This window comes from Macrobrachium nipponense, chromosome 21 (genome assembly GCF_015104395.2).
Source record: "Macrobrachium nipponense isolate FS-2020 chromosome 21, ASM1510439v2, whole genome shotgun sequence".
NCBI classification, from domain to species: Eukaryota; Metazoa; Arthropoda; class Malacostraca; order Decapoda; family Palaemonidae; genus Macrobrachium; species Macrobrachium nipponense.
The window spans coordinates 45,226,745-45,244,462 of NC_087212.1; the positions used below are offsets into that span (position 1 = coordinate 45,226,745).

General features: G+C 37.5%; 1 protein-coding gene across 4 annotated transcripts in view; it reads left to right on the forward strand.

Moving 5' to 3' along the window:
- Positions 1 to 5,549: 5,549 nt before the first annotated feature.
- Positions 5,550 to 17,718, forward strand: part of LOC135197994 (Na(+)/H(+) exchanger beta-like) — a 264,191-nt gene continuing 252,022 nt past the window's right edge. For 2 of the 4 annotated variants that reach the window (XM_064225318.1, XM_064225320.1), the window contains exon 1: positions 5,550 to 6,455. In XM_064225318.1, the coding sequence (XP_064081388.1) occupies positions 6,017 to 6,455 (439 nt within the window). In that variant the 5' untranslated portion in view covers positions 5,550 to 6,016. The remainder of the gene's footprint in view (positions 6,456 to 17,718) is intronic. The other 2 variants (XM_064225321.1, XM_064225322.1) reach the window with 2 other exon arrangements.

Here is a 17,718-nt window from a genome sequence, read left to right on the forward strand (position 1 = left end):
TGATGAGAAGAGAATAATAAGAAGAATTGAAAAGACCATATATAAAATCAATTCCACTGATGCTGCCATCATCTTTAACAAAACATGTTTAAGAGAGGGTCTCCTACCTTCATATATTATTATTATTATTATTATTATTATTTAAAAAATGCCCATAGTAGTATGAGTCTTGAAATGGGGAAACAAATCCACAGTTATGTATATGTACACATATTTACAGATTAATCCGAACAGCAAGCTGTCGGGAAAAGGAGAATCGAACAGATTCCCGAAAGCTCTCTGTGGAGATTTATCTTTAAATATATATGTACTTATAAATAACTCTATAATCATTTCTTTATTATTATTATTATTATTATTATTATTATTATTATTATTATTATTATTATTATTATTATTATTATTATTATTATTATTCAGAAGATGAACCCCTACTCATGTGGAACAAGCCCAATTTGCAGACTAGGAAATACAGAAAGAGATTAGTTAGAAAAGTGAGAAAAAAAATTATTGAATAAACATGAAAGTATGAATAGACTGAGTATAGCAAATATGTGTTACTGACTCATATCAGAATGTTCCTGTTGAGTATAGCAGTCATATATTATAGTTGATTCCTATCTAAGATTGTTCTTATTGAGGATGGCAATTATGTCATAATTTTCATGGCGTACGTTATTTAGGTGAAGATTGATAAAAAAAAAAGTCGTGTTCCATTAGGGAAGAATTGGACGTCATATCTTTTGACAAGATGCTCGTGGTTGTCATAGGTGAAATGACTCTTGTGATGAATTAATAAGATTTGATGAAGGAAAATTTAAATATAACCGTCACGCAGAATTAACTGGAGTGTTTTTCAGAAAAGTATTTCCGAAAGGTAATTTATTCAGATACATTCCCTTCCTTTTTGAAGCCAGAATTAACCAGGCTCTTTTTGCAGTGACTTCCTTGATAATAATCGCATTAAAATTAAGGAAATCTTATGCAGAGTGAGTCAGGGTGTATCTGTCACCAGCTATCGAAAAATTTACTATACTGTGCATAAAAAAAAAAAAAAACGTAAGCGTGGTAGATCTTACGTAGTTGTACATATTCGTAAACTCTCAGACTGTCAGCAGGAGGAGCATTAGACAACGAAATAAAGATAAAAAATAGTCTCAGTCATCAAACTTGACGAAGACCCATCTGCCCCAGTCTTAGGTTTTTAGGCTCTGACTGGATCGAATTCAGTCCATTAACCTCAGAGAAGGAATGGGAATTATTCGCAGTCTTCATATCGACATACGAGTAACGAGAACGAGAGGGATTTTGATGAGTGCATCACCTGGCAATTGGGGAAGTCGCAGGTATGAATGAGGGAACTTCATGTTATCACTATAGGGATGACGTCAGAACAATGTTGTTGCGATATTGTTTGGTTAATGAGGTTTGGTAATAAGTGGGAAATTTGAGGGGGAATGACATAAGTGAAAAAATGTAGGTAACAATGACAAGGTCCTGGTGCCTGTAGGCGTTACTAAATGGCGTTTTCAGTGGCCTTTCGAACCCTAGCTTGTACCCACCTTTTAGCCTCTTCCTTTACCTCCATTCTTGCTTCCTTTCTTCAGTCTTGCTGTCCAACTTCTCAGACTATTCTTAGCGTAATGATGTGACTTTTTTCCCAGTTCCACCTTTCGGTCCTTGTATATCATCTCATTTATTTTCTGGATCTCTATCTTGCTGTCCAACCGCTCCAACTCCCTCTTTTCTCTGTTTTATGGGCTGAATGGCTTACGGTGCCGTAGCTGAACTGAAGTGCCTTAGTGCTTCGCTTGACAGCCTAAATCTCATACAATCTAACCCAACCTAAATTGACGCAAGTGGAAGTGAAATTAGAGTACCAGGTTTAATATGTAGAATTTCGAGTTTCTGTGACCCTTAATAACAAATAATTACCCTAGTTATTTTAGTGAATTTTTTAAAGATCATATGACAGATTTGCTGAACAGCAGTAGCACCAATATGCAGCCAATGTGCCTCGCTGTCGAACTTCTCAGTTTCAGAGGTCCTTTATTCCTATCTCTATTGGACTGTAGAACAATTCTTCAACTTGTATTTTAATATTTAACTTGCATTTTTTAATTATTAATTTGTTAATTTATCTGTTTTTCTAATAAGCGATCTCATCTTTCTGTATTTCCTGGTACGTTCTGTTATTTCTTTCGAATGAACACCATATTCTTTGGAAGCTTGAATTTTATGTCGATAACCCTTGTGAACAAAGTTCCGTTTCCAGTGACAGTTCTGGACGAGCTCGAATACCTTCCAGGATATGTTCTGAAATTCACCATTTCACCTGTTCTGCCCTTGTGTAGTCGATTAAAAGGACTCACTGCAGAAGTTAGATATCCAGAAAAGAAGGCATTTGATCGAGGTTCTCTTAATCCTGTTCTTAAAGACAGATTTCAATTATAGACGAACCGTTTTGACTTGCGTCAGTATTTGAAGATTCAGTCTTGTGACGCCTGTGAATAAAATGAGTACTGTACTGGTCATGTTGGTGAACTACCTATTTTCAAAAAGTATGTGAGAAGGACATTATAGCATGATGCACTTTCAACGTCAGGAGAGAAGTTGCTCGAAAGCTGAGTTTCAACAAGAGGGCTTGGTTAATGTTCTGTAGTACATCACAACAAGGCTACGTACGTTTATATTGTATATACATAAGGGGCATATTAGAAACCGGCTCAAATTAAGTGCATACAAATTGTGCGTTTTCTAAGATAAACTTATGTATTTATACGATGTCTGGAGCCTTGGTGTTCTTGAAGAACTCTGTCCTTCGCCTCTTTTATTCGGTTCCTTGGCGCAGTCTCGCCTTCAATATTGTCGTTTATTTCTTGACAGACCATATTCGGGTTATTTATCCCTGTTATGTGACCTCTGTGTAAGGAAATCAATGCGCATAATCACTGGGGAATATGTAGGCCTTTTGATCATTCGCTCTATCTTTATACCTTCAGATTCTGTCAACCGTTATTTTCCTGGCGTTCCCCAAAGTCATAATTCTCCTTTCTACGTGTTATTTGCTCTTCCTTGAGCATTTTTTTTGCTTTGCTTTTGTTTTTACCCGTGCTTGGCATGCAGTAGGGACTTATCGGGATCTTTTTAACGTCATTGGGACGAAATTCTCAGGAGCGTATGCACAGGTCTTGTAAACCTAAACCTTTCTTGTTCCGCAGGATAGCGTTCTGTGAGCTTTGTTGCTGTACGCCTATTAAGGGAAAAACTTTTGACGTGGGAAGTATAATTGTACTGTGCACAAATCATGCAACACATTCCCTCTATTCTGTGAACATTTGCATTGCAAATGAATGGGCTTTGAGGCATTTTGCATATGAGCTCTATTCCCTTAGGGGGTTAGTGCCATCAGGTTCTTTGCAGCGTCACATCGGCCCCTAGCTGCAACCTCTTTCAATCTTTTTACTGTACCTCCGCTCATGCTATCTTTCTTCCCTAATACTTTCCACTCTCTCCTAACAGGTTTTCCTCCTGTTACACCTTTCAAACCTTTATACTTTCAATTTCCATTTCAGTGCTGAATGACCTCATAGGTCCTGGCGCTTGGCCTTTGGACCAAATTCTGTATTCCAATTCCATATGAATACTTTCGTGTTATACATGTATGTGGATATATCTTTTATGTGCGTGCCCTGTAAAAGCCCTTTGGTTGGGAAGCTCTAGCATACTTTTGCAGTTTTCATGTTTATTTCAGGATGAAGTTTATATCCCCATGCTGTTTAGTATCCGGCCTTGCAACCCACTACTTTTGAATAAATTCCAGGTACTTCAATCCAATTACTGGCCCCTATGATCAAGTAGTTCCAAGGTCGATGAACCTTTTTTGACCGAAGCAGTGAACTGGGCAACTGTTACTTAGTAGACAGGTGGTTGCAGCCTGGAAGAAGAAGAAGAAGAAGAAGAAGAAGAAGAAGTAGAAGAAACAACAACAGAGATGATTTATCATTTGAGAAGAGCAGAGGGAAATAAGTTAGTCATTAAAAGATGTATAATTCTGGAGTGTTATGAAGGATGAGAGAAAGACCTAGAAATAACTGAGTAAATGTTTGGAAGATGTATTGGAAAGGAAGGCTCTTAAAACCCAGGAGTGCGGGCGTATGCTCAAGATGAAAGTGAATGGATCAGTGCCAGTGGGTGTGGAGAGGGTTCGATGAGCTGCTAATGAGCCTTCTGCGCAGGCGCACGGAGCAGCCAATATTGTGGAACTTTTCTGCTCCTGAAGTACAAATGTAGCAGTGAGTGATCACTGTCTCATGTTTTCCATGAAATTAGGGTAAATTTTCTAATGTTGTAACAAGCATATTGAGAGTCATGTTTGTAATTTACGTAAATTAGAACTAATGATTAAAAATCATAATCAAGAACGCCTAATATTCGTTGTAACATGAATCATTGTATATTTACATAAAAAGACAGGGACAGACTTATTTCGCAACTATAGCGTTCAAGCCTTCGTAATCGTAAATTATTTAAGGAAAGAATATTCACATTTCAAGCTTGTATAGTTTATTATCTGTTTATGCATCAACTGACTGCACTGCCTCATTTCGCAACTGTAAATCTCTACCAGTAGCAAGTAGGTAGACCACACTTTTTAAGTGAACGTTGAGTGCTTGAGTTGAATGCCTTTCCTTACTTTTCTAGATACAAAAAGGTGTTTACGCAGCTGAGGTGGGTACTACTTCATATGAGAGGGTACTACTCACACTGAGGCTGTGACTGTAGTGAGCTCTAGCCGTATTGAAACTCGACAAACACGTGACTTATAGACTTCGTAAATCTTAAATTGCCGACTGAATGTCATTTATAATTGTTGATTTATTTCATGTAACCTTTATTTATCTAATTTTGAACCAACAAATAACTCTTAAGAGTCCATGAATCTTTGCCAACCGACTGTTGTTTATAACCGTTTTAAGTCTAATTTAGAATAAATCAGAAGTTGTGTGCATCCTACACGGAAGAACATAAGTACACAGTTAGTCTAGATGATATCAAAGATAACAGATAACTAATATATCACTGGTGTTTATGTATCCAAACGCGACTAATATCATGCAAGGTAAAAAAAAAAAAAATACCTTATAAAAACAGTAACTTTGCTAGTTGAATGTTTATGTTGGGTAATTTCCACCCTATCCTATTTTAAGGTCATTCTCTGCAGCAGCAATTACGTGATTATGCAACCTTGGCTTAAAACACAAGAACTAATAGAATGTCCGTTGCAATATTTTGTTGCAGACATCTTGCGAAGGTAATGCACCTTCGGTGTACAGTCATGTTAATGTTAATCACATTACCAGTGGTTTCCAAAAGATAATACCTCCATTCCGGACTGGAATGAGAAAGAAAACAGGAAAGACTGTATGTGTATGTGTGCGTGCTCTAGTAATGGGAGGGGGTTTGTTGGGGATGGACGGAGGAAAGGTTGGGGGGAGAGGGAAAGAGGCCGGTGGTTGAATCTCCCCGAGTGAGGAGGAACAAACTCGAGAGTCAAGCGAACGCCGAACGTCAGAGTCAGTCAGCTGTTGGCCGTTATCGGGTCTACATGTGCCATTCCCTCTCTCTCACTCTCTCGTGCGCGCGTTTTCGATCCGAAGCCTCCGTCTCCAAAGACTTTCGTTATTCATTTTTATTCGTTATAAAACTGTGATTGGACTTGCTCGTCTATTGTAGTCTGAAAGTTACACGTCTCCTGCTGCTGCTGCTGGTGCAGTAGTTTGAAAGCCGCCGAACGAGACACTTCGGTGTTTTCAGTAAAACAGTGTTAAAATCATTTGCGGCCGAGAGCTTGAGGTGGGAAAAAGGGTCAGCTCTCGTTGAAAAAGAGAAATTTAGCGTGAATTGCCTTTCATTTTATTCTTATTCTACATAACGGTGTGTTGTGTCTGTGATTTAATCCAGGGAGGTGCCTAACGGTATATATATTATACATACTATTACCCCCTTGTCAGCAATGGGCGTCAAGCATGTTTTCCTGTACGTAACGTGCGTGGTGGGGTTCTTGGCGTACGTAAGTGCCAATACGCCGACGGAAGCTCACCCTCACGTGGGTACGACTCCCAGGAGTAGTGGTGGTAACAGTTTACATGGCTCTGAAGGAGGGGGCGGAGGAGGAGGAACTGGGCATCATAACACAGGAGCCCCGAGCGTCAGCCCTGCGGAACACCACGGAACGGGGGACGATGCCCACGGTAGCGGACATGGCGCAGAGGGCCACGGAGGCGCTGGTGGGCATGGCGAAGAGGGCCACGCTGGTGGTGGGCATGGCGGAGACCATGGTGGTCATGGTGACCCCAACAAGAGGTATCCCGTGGCCGTCATAGACTTCGAAAGAGTTCAGACGCCCTTCATCATCAGCCTATGGATCTTCTGCGCTTGTCTTGGGAAAATAGGTAGGTAGGCCTATCTAGGCCTGGGCGGGAAACTAACAGGAGATAAAAGCCTATCACGTATAAATTATCATTAATACCTATTATAAAGGGCATGACATATGGCACCTATTTTACCATAAAAATATTTTACACAGTATAATGTCGATTACCGATTACTGTAAGAAAAAAATACCATGATTTTTTCAATAAGACTACTTATTGTAGCTTGGAACTACCCGACTTTTTTTGTAAGTTTAGTTAAAAGGATAAACTTTTTGTAATCATTCACGTGGAAAGCTGCAGTGATTTTGTTTTATAAGGTTTGACACTGAATTAACACAAGTAAGCTTACTTTAGATTTCGAAGGGTTTATTTTGTGTTTACTTGTTTTATTTGAGATACTTTGCTGTTATCTGGTATCTGTGGTGATGAATGACTAAGCTGGATTAACATTCCGTTACGTTTTGCTTTAATGTTATGTAGCCTGTTCTCGCAACTCACGGAAGGTAACCTTTATAAGCTCATTCCTTATGAAGTATAAATAACTAATTTGCCCTCTTTGGTAGGTATGGTTAAGTGTGAGCAATTTGCATTCATTGGAAACTTAGTAGCCGAGTGGTTGTCGGTTCGCCATTTAGTACTAAAGCTCATTTTCTTCGTTTTGGGTGTATCTGAACAGCTCTTACGTACTGCCGTACACTGCAGTGAAGCCTTTGAACTGCCCATTTAGACCTGTCGTAAGTCATTAGTTATGCCTCGATTCATTAGGTGCAAAACCCTTTCTTCCATAATAGTAAGGAATGTCTTGTTTATCAGGCCTGTCAGTTGATGCACGTTATTTGTAAACCATGGAATAGTACATAGCTTACTAATAAAACTGTCGATGGATTTTCAGTAAGGTCGTTTATGGATTACCAATAAATGGCATGGCATTAGCGTTGTAGCCTTTATTCGTGAAAGAAACTGAATTTCTTGTGGTCCAATTGAGTGTTCTTGCTTGTTTAACCTAGTTCTAGTCGAAGCCGTACAAAGTGAAAACGTAACCCAATTGTAGTTTTCTCCAAATGAAAGTATATTGTAAGAAGGTAGATTTTTTAGTGATATAAATTTAATGTTTCTATATTCGTGTTTCTTTTTTTAACTTTTCACTTATATTTTCGCATTTTCACTTTTTTTCACTTTTGTATGCCCATCGAATATCCCTTTGATGATCAGAATGAAAATACTAATGGTTAAATTAGGTCTAGCATTATGTTCAATAGTGTGCAATTGTCTAATTAAATGTATACGGTAAGAAGAGATACCGGTATGAGCCTACCATACCTTAAAGATAATGAATTTTTGGCAATACACAAGGTTACGGGTGCCAAAAGACATGACTGACAGGGGTGCTTATTCGTGTAATAGTGCGTTCAGCAGGGCCACTCCTGTATGGAGAAGTGACCGAAGGTTGTAACCGGTTGTAACATTTAAAGATTGTTACAAATAAAAACCTCTGTTGTTGATTGCCAACGTAACAGTAACTTGGAATTGTAGATTTGAATTTATTAATATATATATATATACACATACATACATATATATATATCTATATATATACATATACATACAATATATATACATATATATACACACATATATATATATATATATAATGTGTGTGTGTGTACACGTATATAGCTTATGTAGTACTAGGCCTTAAACATAATCTGTCACTCTTTATTATTTTTATGGGCATCGTTTATGGGACGCAGGGTATTTGGCCCGTAGATTTTTTTCCAGGATGTTCGGCTTGAAAAAAAATATTGGAATTTTCAAATATCTAATGAAAATTTACGTCAACACCGTAGACAGGTTCCATAAATCCCCTGGATTAGCAGTAGTGCATTCTCTTGATAGTTACAAAGCAAATATTATGTCATATCTGATATCTTCAATAGGCTTATGGTTAATAAAACTGGCGGTGCAAAATAATTTGCAAACTTACTATCACTGATAAATATTATTTATAAGATAAAGGGTAATAAAAATTCTGTGCTTCGCTAAAACGATTCACCTCTTGTTTAGTTCAGCAGTATATATATTGACTCTTCTCTTCATATACTAATTATATATATATATATATATATATATATATATATATATATATATATATATATATATATATATATATTATATATATATATATATATATATATATATATATATTATATATATGTGTGTGTGTGTGTGTATGTATGTATGTATGTACATATATCCCATATATATCGGGGCGATAAGAAAGATGGTTCTATTAATGTTTCTGTGAGTTTGTAAGTATAATGAGGAAACAAATTGCATCACTTAGGCGTAGTTAACTACACATAGCAGCCAGTAAGTCGAAAAATACTGAGTTAATGATATAGTTGGTGACCTTGATTTAATATTGGAATGACTTAATGAATTGGAGGAAAGGGATTTGAACCGTTTGTTTGGGAGACAGGAGCTATCACCAGATCGTATGCAAGTCGCTTTGGTGTATAGGTAGCCATTTTTGCACCAGGTATGCTTACTGTAATTCTAGGGAAGGCGTCCTACGAATGTAGTTTATGGTTGTCGGTTTAGTCGACCTACGCCTTCAGGGTGGAGATGCTCGAATACTTAGTTGGTTCGTGCGTTGAACCGGGCGAAGGAGGGCTGGTTCTATCTATTGTTTTTGAGCGCGGTTGAAACTTTGTTGGAGACTGACGTGTATATTCGAACAGCTTACATTGGTTACCTCTTGTCCAAACCAGTGCCATAACGCTGGATGTGCTTAATTAAACGCATTTGTATTGATGGCATAACGTAATGTTATCAATAGTCTCCACGAGGATGTTGTGCAATTAGAACGTTAGAAGTTTAATCGAAGATGCATTGTATTACCCTAAAACCGTTCACCCTGTATTTTGATATTTTATTTACTATTTTTATTCATTAATTCATAAGTTTATATTTTTTCCTAATAACTGATCTCTTCTGCGTTTCCTACATGTTTTAACTTCTTTATAATGAACACCATATTATTTGGAAGCTTGAATTTCAGGTAGGTGCCTTCTGTCGGCATGTTCCATATAGACAGTTTATATCTTCCGATTAATAATAAAATTATGATAATTTTGATTTGTAAGGCAGCATTTATTCATACTTTTGTGACAGTTATTGCTGTGTTCATTTGAGTTAAAAAAAAACAGAGCATAAAATGTTGGCGCAAACGGTTTACTGTATGTATTGGAATGAAGAATAAACTTCAACTTGATTATGTATTTTCCCTCTCAAGACAAACAGGAAAGGAATTAAGCCTATTAGGGCTAATTCCTTTCCTGTTTGTCATTTCTTAGTCCAGGCAGAACAGACACTAATTGGTTTCCTTTGCCGTCTGGTTTTGATGCCTTGTAACTAGGTGTAGGCTTGTATCTGTAATTTATTTCTGTAGGGAATTGTTATAGTAAATTGCTATTCACTTAAATGAAATTGCATTTTCACTATAAGCTTCATATTGAAGAAATACAAAATTTGCTTTTACAATTACCAAGATTTTAACGAGGAAAAAAATTAGTCTTCTATCCTTGTTCTCTGGGCAAATTATTCACGTTTCTTGTTATAAGCAATTCCTGAAAGGCTCTCTCAAAGCCCAGACAGTGGGGCGACGCCATTTGTTAATGTGTACTTTTTATGTTAGACTGAACTGGTGTAGCTCCTAAAGGGGAACCCATTCCCCCTCCATTGGCCCTTGAAATGAGAATATTATGTATGTATATATATATATATATATATATATGTGTATAATATATATATATATATATATATATATATATATATATATATATATATATATGTGCGTGTGTGTGTGTATATATATATATGTGTATATATATGTATGTATATATATTATATACTATATATATATATATATATATATTATATATATATATATTATATATATATATATACACATAAGAATGACATAGGTCTACAGATCAGGTTCTCCCAGTAAGTGTGAGTTGACACTGTGCGGCCATCCCCTCCGTAAACCCATTTCGATTGCCAATCGAACTTAATTCTCTCTCTCTCTCTCCTCTCTCTCTCTCTCTCTCTCTCTCTCTCTCTCTCTCAGCCATGGTCAAGTTGTTCTTTTGGTTCAGTCTCCTTAGCCATGGTCAAGTTCTTTTGGTTCAGTAACCTTTAACTATGTAGGACAAAGCGCAGTTCTAGGTCTAGGTATTTCCATTAACGTATTTCTTGTAGCTTGTCCTCCCGGACTTCGTTGTATAAAGGGAAAGTACACCATTCCCCTTTTTTGCTCTTTACATTGTTGCTTCATACCCCCATGGTCTTGTGTGCGCTGTAGCTTTGCGTCAGCTACAGTAAATAGACGATTCAATTTGCCCCTGAACCAATAATTTCGAGACAGAATTCTGGGTTTTGTTTTTATTTTAGGGAAGGCGGCGGGGTTGGTGTAGCTAAGTTTGTAATCTGGTACTTACCTAGACAGGGTCGTATTTAGTACCAAGACAGGGTCGTATTTATTGCATAGATTAATTCTTACTGTATCTGGCGTATTCGTTCATTTACCGAATAAAACTGATACATTAGTCATTCGAATTTATATATAAAAAAACTGGTTTGAAAAATGTTAATCTACCAATAAAGGGTCCTTTATAATGATAGATGATTCATTCTCATGTCAGATGTTTTCTTTCATTTACAGAATAAAACTTGATAAATTAGCTTTGTTATAAATAAAACTGGCGTTAAACATTTTGGTAATGAATTTAAAGATCCGGAAATTGAAGATAACAGAAAATGGGAAGATTAGTAATCCTTTCGAAAGTGTCCAGTACTTCAGGGATTAAAATTTGCCAAGCAGCCCATAGATGGTTCCTGAGGGATATATTATATTTAGGGAATTCTCCGTGTTCATTCTCCATGTCTCTGTCATTTCTTGTGCTCTCGTCATGGAACCACTGTCGAGCTACTCCGTAGAAATTATATAGGTAATGATGTGAACGGTGAAGACAGCTCAAGGTATCGTGAGGTTCCGTAATGTTTTGCTCGCATGAGGGCCGGCTGCTCGCTTCATCGCATTGTGCTATTAAACTTTATTGATTTTTTTTATTGTATACGTTGTTTTTCTTTGTTTATTAGTGTCGTTTTATCCAAAACGTTTGGTAAGGCCTTATCGTAGTTCTTTTCAGTGCTTTGTTGTTGATGAGTTCTTCGTTGGACGAGTGGTTTTCGCGCTCGGCTACCAATCCGGTGGTCCGAAGTTCGATTCTTGGCCAAGCCAACGTGGAATATGAGGAATTTATTTCTGGTAATTGAAATTAAGTTCTTGATATAATGTGGTTCGGATCCCACAATAAGCTGTAGGACCCGTTACCAGGTGACCAATGGGTTCCTAGCCAAGTAATACTTCGGGCCAGCCCTAGGAGAGCTGTTAATCAGCTCAGTGGTCTGGTAAAACTAAGATATATACTTAACTTTGTTGTTGATCACGGACGTCGTGGTGTTAAACATGACCTGTTGTTATGTATTTTTGTTACGAACTTGGATCATTTATTCACTTTGAATTTGAGATAGTCGCTCTCACTAAAGCCTACCTGTAATGTAGATACAGACAGCTTTAAATATTTAGGTATATTGTGCGTTTATCATTTCCAATATGATAAAACTACGGGAGAAACTTTTTAAATCATAAAATTGTCGCCAGAAAATTTTGCGAAACTTCCAAATAAGCCTGTAGTGACCTCAAAAGGCAATGTGCTTGCTTTATTTATTTTTTTATTTTTTTCTGCTAGCTATGCTGACGTCGGCAGTAATTAATTTTGTTATTGCTACGTAAGCTCATTCATGTTTTGTGACCATTAAGAAACCCATTACTCATATTTTAATTATGATAAGTTGTTTTTGGCACGTAGCGTATCTTTTAAGGGGTGATTTATATTTGTATGTTGTATATATGTTAATTTATATATGTATATATGCATATATATTGTGAATATATATAATATATATGCTTTTATGTATATATATACATATATGTAAATTGTATGTATGTATTGAGAGAGAGAGAGAGCGAGCGAGCGAGCGAACCTAACACTGCAAATATAAAAAGAATAGCAGGTATGATTATGAATATAATACAGATTGAAGGAAAATTTCCTAGATAAAGCAACGAACAGGATCCTGAACAAGGGGGAAACCTTTACTAGAAATGATGTTTTGAAGAGTTCTTCATTTCCGGTCTCGCTAAAAAGTCGCCGTTTTGGTCTTTTGACAATTTTAAAAGAAAATTGCGTTGTAAACAGTTTCAGTCTTCGCAGTAGTCCAATATGTTGGGTAGTCGTTAGATTTTTTATTTTCATATTATTCCTTCTTGTCTTGAAGCAGTCCAGTATGTTGGATAGTTATTAGATTTTCTATGTTTTTATTTTTTAAATGTTATTCCTTGAACTACTTTAATATATTATAATTTGTTAGTTGGTAACTCATCATACGAAACCATATATATGCAGTTATGTACAGATGTAATTTCTTCGTTATTTACAAGCACGACTCTTGCTTCGAGAAGGATATCCTATCCAATTAACCCCAAAGAGAGGATGTCCAGTTATACTCTTAGGAAGATATCCTGCTATATCCAAGGAGGTTATGTAATCATCCCCAAAGAGGATATCCAGTCATATCAAAGAGGATATCCAGTCATCTCAAAGAGGATATCCAGTCATATCAAAGAGGATATCCAGATATACCCAAAGAAGATAGCCAGCTATTCTCATAGAGAATCGATAGCCAGTTATTCCCATAGAGGATATCCCGTCATCCCCTAAGAGGATATCTAGCTATCTCCATAGAGGATATGCAGTCATCCCCAAAGAGGATATCCAGTTATACCCTTAGAAGATATCCAGTTATCCTTTAAGAGGATATCCAGTTATCCTGAGAGTGGCACCGCCTTGCTTTCCCGGACTACTGACATTTATGCGACACCATTATTTGAAGGTCACCTCCGATTGCGTAATGTCTTCAAGCTTCGTTGCTTCGTATGAATTACATCAATTTCTCCTGGCTGCACAATTTTCGAGAGACCTACGTAAAATGTATCTAACTGTATATTTTTAAAGGGATCTGCATAATTTTGCCTAACTGTACACTTAACTGTGTGCCGTAGATTTCATGAGACATCCAATAGTTTTGCCTAACAGTATAGCTTTAAAGGAGTACACAGAAGTTTTGCCTAACTGTATAAATAGTTTTGAATTAAGAGATTACATACGTACATTTTGCCTAATTGTATACTTTTGAATTTTAAGAGAGCGGCATAAGTTTTGCTTAACTATACTTTTCAAGCAATCCACATGAATTTTAATCACAAGAGTACGCTTTGAAGGATTCTACAGAAAGTTTGTCCTACTGCATACTTGTAAAGGGATCTACTTAGGTTTTGCATAACCGTATAATTTTAAAAGGAATTGCGTACGTAAATTCTGTCAAACTGTATACTTGTAAAGGGATCTACATAAATGCTGTTTTACTTTATAATTTTAAAGAGACTGCATAAATATTCCCTAACGAATAACTTTTAAAGGAACATATAAAACCTGTCCAGCCGTTTACTTTAAAAGCGATCTACATAAAATCTGCATACCTGTACAGTATACTTATCAAAAGACCCCTCCGATAACTTTATCTTATGTCTCTTGTAATGAAGGGGCCTCGTCCTTTCTTATGGCTGACTAGGGGTCCAGGCTGCAAGTTTTTGCTGCAAGGGTGTGTTCCGTGAAAGTGGTGTACGTATAGTATTTATTTTTTTTACCTGGGGAAGGGGTTGGGGGAGGGGGTTGCCTGGTGGGTTTCCTAGCAGATAAACTGACCTCTCCTTTCTGTCCCTGAGGTCAGGTTACTTACTCCTTTGCCCCGGTTACTTGCGAATTTAGTTTTTGTCTGGGTAGGTTCAGTTTCGTAACTTATTTTTTTTCTTTTTATTTTGGGTGGGGGGGGGGGGGATGTGTTTGCCTGTTCATAGAGGAAAGGTTTTGTTCTTCCTTTGTGGAAAGGAAAGTTAAAAGATGGAGAATAGCACTTGTTTTGTCTTTGCATCCCTGGTTATATTTGTTTTTGTAAGATCAGCTTTACCTGTATTCAATTGCTTGTTTTGAAAGACTAGATATAGGCTATGTACTTGCTTCTTTACGATTGTTAAACTTTTTTCTAACAGTTTGGCTTGGATTGCTTGGTGCGGAATTATAAATGTGGAATAATAAACGACAAATATCTTACAGAGTTGACAGCTGAACGGTTTTAAAAACTATTTTCCAATCGTAATTTCGAACTACATTAGTGGAGGCGATTATAGCCCAAGTTAGCTTGATAACCGGCGGATTGATAGATTATTTTTCATAAGATGAACCTTTTCTTTTTTTTTCCTTCAGCACAAAATCTAGCAAAGCCTACCCTGTCATGTTCACCAAAGCACTCGCTTACCTGATCCAGAGTCAAATATTGGTTAAAAATTGTGCTTCGTTCTCTCTTGTAATAGACTTGTTGGTGGTGATTGGCTGATGATGTACTTGAGAGAGAGAGAGAGAGAGAGAGAGAGAGAGAGAGAGAGAGAGAGAGAGAGAGAGAGAGAGAGAGAGAGAGAATTTATAAATATCTAAGTATCTCTTGAGTATCAGAAGGAGAGAGAGAAAGAGAAGTTTATAAACATCTGAGTATCTCTTGAGTATCAGAAGGAGAGAGAGAAAAAAAATGATAAACATCTGAATATCTCTCGAGTATCAGAAGGAGACAGAGAGAGAGGGAGAGACTTCCGTTTTTTCATAGGTATAGCTTATGATTCTCCAGATACGACATTATATATACCACGACCGTAAATTGTGAGCAGCATGAAGCCCGGCCCACCCGAAATTTCAGGCGATGGCCCATGTTCGTTGACGTGTCGAAGCCCCGAGAGAGGGTATATGATATTACCGTCCATAAATTAGAATCATAAGGCTCTCTCTCTCTCTCTCTCTCTCTCTCCTCTCTGCTCTTTCCTCTATCTTTTTTTTCCCTCTTCTCCTTTTTTTCTCTCTCTCTCTCTCTCTCTCTCTCTCTCTCTCTCTCTCTCTCTTAACGCGTGTGGATGCTTCCTTGATATATGTTTTTGTATGGTAGTCAGTAATTTTTTTACCCTGTTACGTTCAGGCTTCTGATACCGCAGTTGTTTAGAAATATCTCTCTCTCTCTCTCTCTCTCTCTCTCTTATTGGTTTTACGTAAATGATTTTTGCACTGAATTTTAAGACCACCCTTTAACAAGGTTCAGCATTGGCTGTTGTTCAATGGTTGCCATACTGTACTATTCCCTCATATTTCTCTCTCTCTCTCTCTCTCTCTCTCTCTCTCTCTCTCTCTCTCTCTCTCTCTCTCTCTCTCTCTCTTTCTGCAGGCTGATTCCCCTTTGGAGCACCCCATCCCCCCGCCCGCCTTTATTTGGAGCCCTCTTGGGTTTATAATTAATCAGTTGACTCTGTCCAAAAGGGTTTTTCGGCTGGAGACTTAAAGAAAGATGAAGTCTTACCTGACAACCAGGTATCACAGTTTAGATTTTTTTTCCAAATATTGTTATAAGAAATTAAATTTAACTCAAGACGTTAAAGGTCAAGAATTTTCATTCAGGTACTTGTTTTTTTGTTTTTCGAAAGCTTGATTTAAGTATCCAGTTGAGTAATCTGGTTTTTATGAGATTCTGGTACCTGATAACAACCACTAAGTTGGGAATTTAATATGGAAAATTTACGATATCCTCATCTTTTTGTATTCTTCACGTTTGCGCCAGGTACATAAGAGTTCAAATTTTTGCATTCATTTCCACTGTTTGAGAAAATTTTTCATATTTACTGGGAACTCTCAAGTTTTGTGTTTGTGTGTGTGGGGGGCGGGTTCCGGTAGACAAGAAACTTAACCCGTTCATACAGTTTTTCCGAGTCGTTGTGGAATAATTAAATTGAACTTCACATTGTCTTGAATGTCTTACGGTAATGCTTTTGCTGGAAACTTTGCTGTGTCGGTTGTTGGGATCTGTGTGATGGTGACCTGCCATGACCCTCCCAGGAAATTCTTCTCTGTGAAAATTCTAGGGAATTCGAGCCAAGCCCTTTGATATGACCTGTCTTCAAGATGTTTAATGTATTAGACATTATCCAGTATACCTTATTATTTTTTTATATTATGTTTCCTGGTATTGCAGTTGATGACTTCCTTTCTTCATACCTTGTCCAATCTCTCAGTGGCTCAGTTGGCAGTTCCCTTGCCCTTCAATTGAAAGGGCCTGGGTTCGATCCCAGTTGACAACGCCCTTGCCTTGCATTTGAAAGGCCCGGGTTCGATCCCAATCGACAGCGCCCTTGCCTTTCATTTGAAAGGCCCGGGTTCGATCCCAGTCGACAGCGCCCTTGCCTTTCAGTTGAAAGGCCCGGGTTCGATCCCAGTTGACAGCGCCCTTGCCTTTCATTTGAAAGGCCCGGGTTCGATCCCCGTTGCGGCGCCCTTGCCTTTCAATTGAAACACCTGGGTTCGATCCCGATGTGAGTCAGAAATTTATTTTTGGTCCACACGTGGTTATGTTGATTCTCTCCTAAGATATTCTAGTGATTTTGGACTATGGAATGTTTTTAGATATGAGGGCATGTTTTATGGTACTTCTGTCCCTTTTAATTTTCGACATTAATTTTGTTCATGGAGTTTTTCTTTAAGTTGAAGTAAAAGCCTAAATACATCAGTGTTTCCAGTGACGAAGTTGTATCCTTATCTTGTGGAATTGATAGTAATAAAGAAGTCCTGCTCATATTTAAGCACCAGGTAGGAAGATGCCATCACAGACTTGGGGGCAGTGTTTCTAGGAGTTTGTTGGAGACGTCTTTGCATTGGAATAGAAACGAGCTGCTTATGTTAAGCGTTGAGAAGAAGCTTCGATCTAACTTAATTCAACTGTTTTATTGTACCTAGGGAAAGTAGAAGGTACCATTGCTGTGTATCCTCATGTGTCATTTTGTAGGTTATTATTAGTAGTAGACCCTCTTTTAAGCATGTTCTGTTAAAAAGAATGGCGGCTTCAGAACTATTTATTGCCTTTCCCTTTCATCCAGATTTTGTATACATCGGCCAGCTGTTAGTTGATGTCAGCCTTGAAGAAAGGAGGAGAGAGAGAAAAATGGAAACGATCTTGTTTGAAATCAGTTCCACTGATGCTGCCATTCTTTTCAACAGATTATTATTAT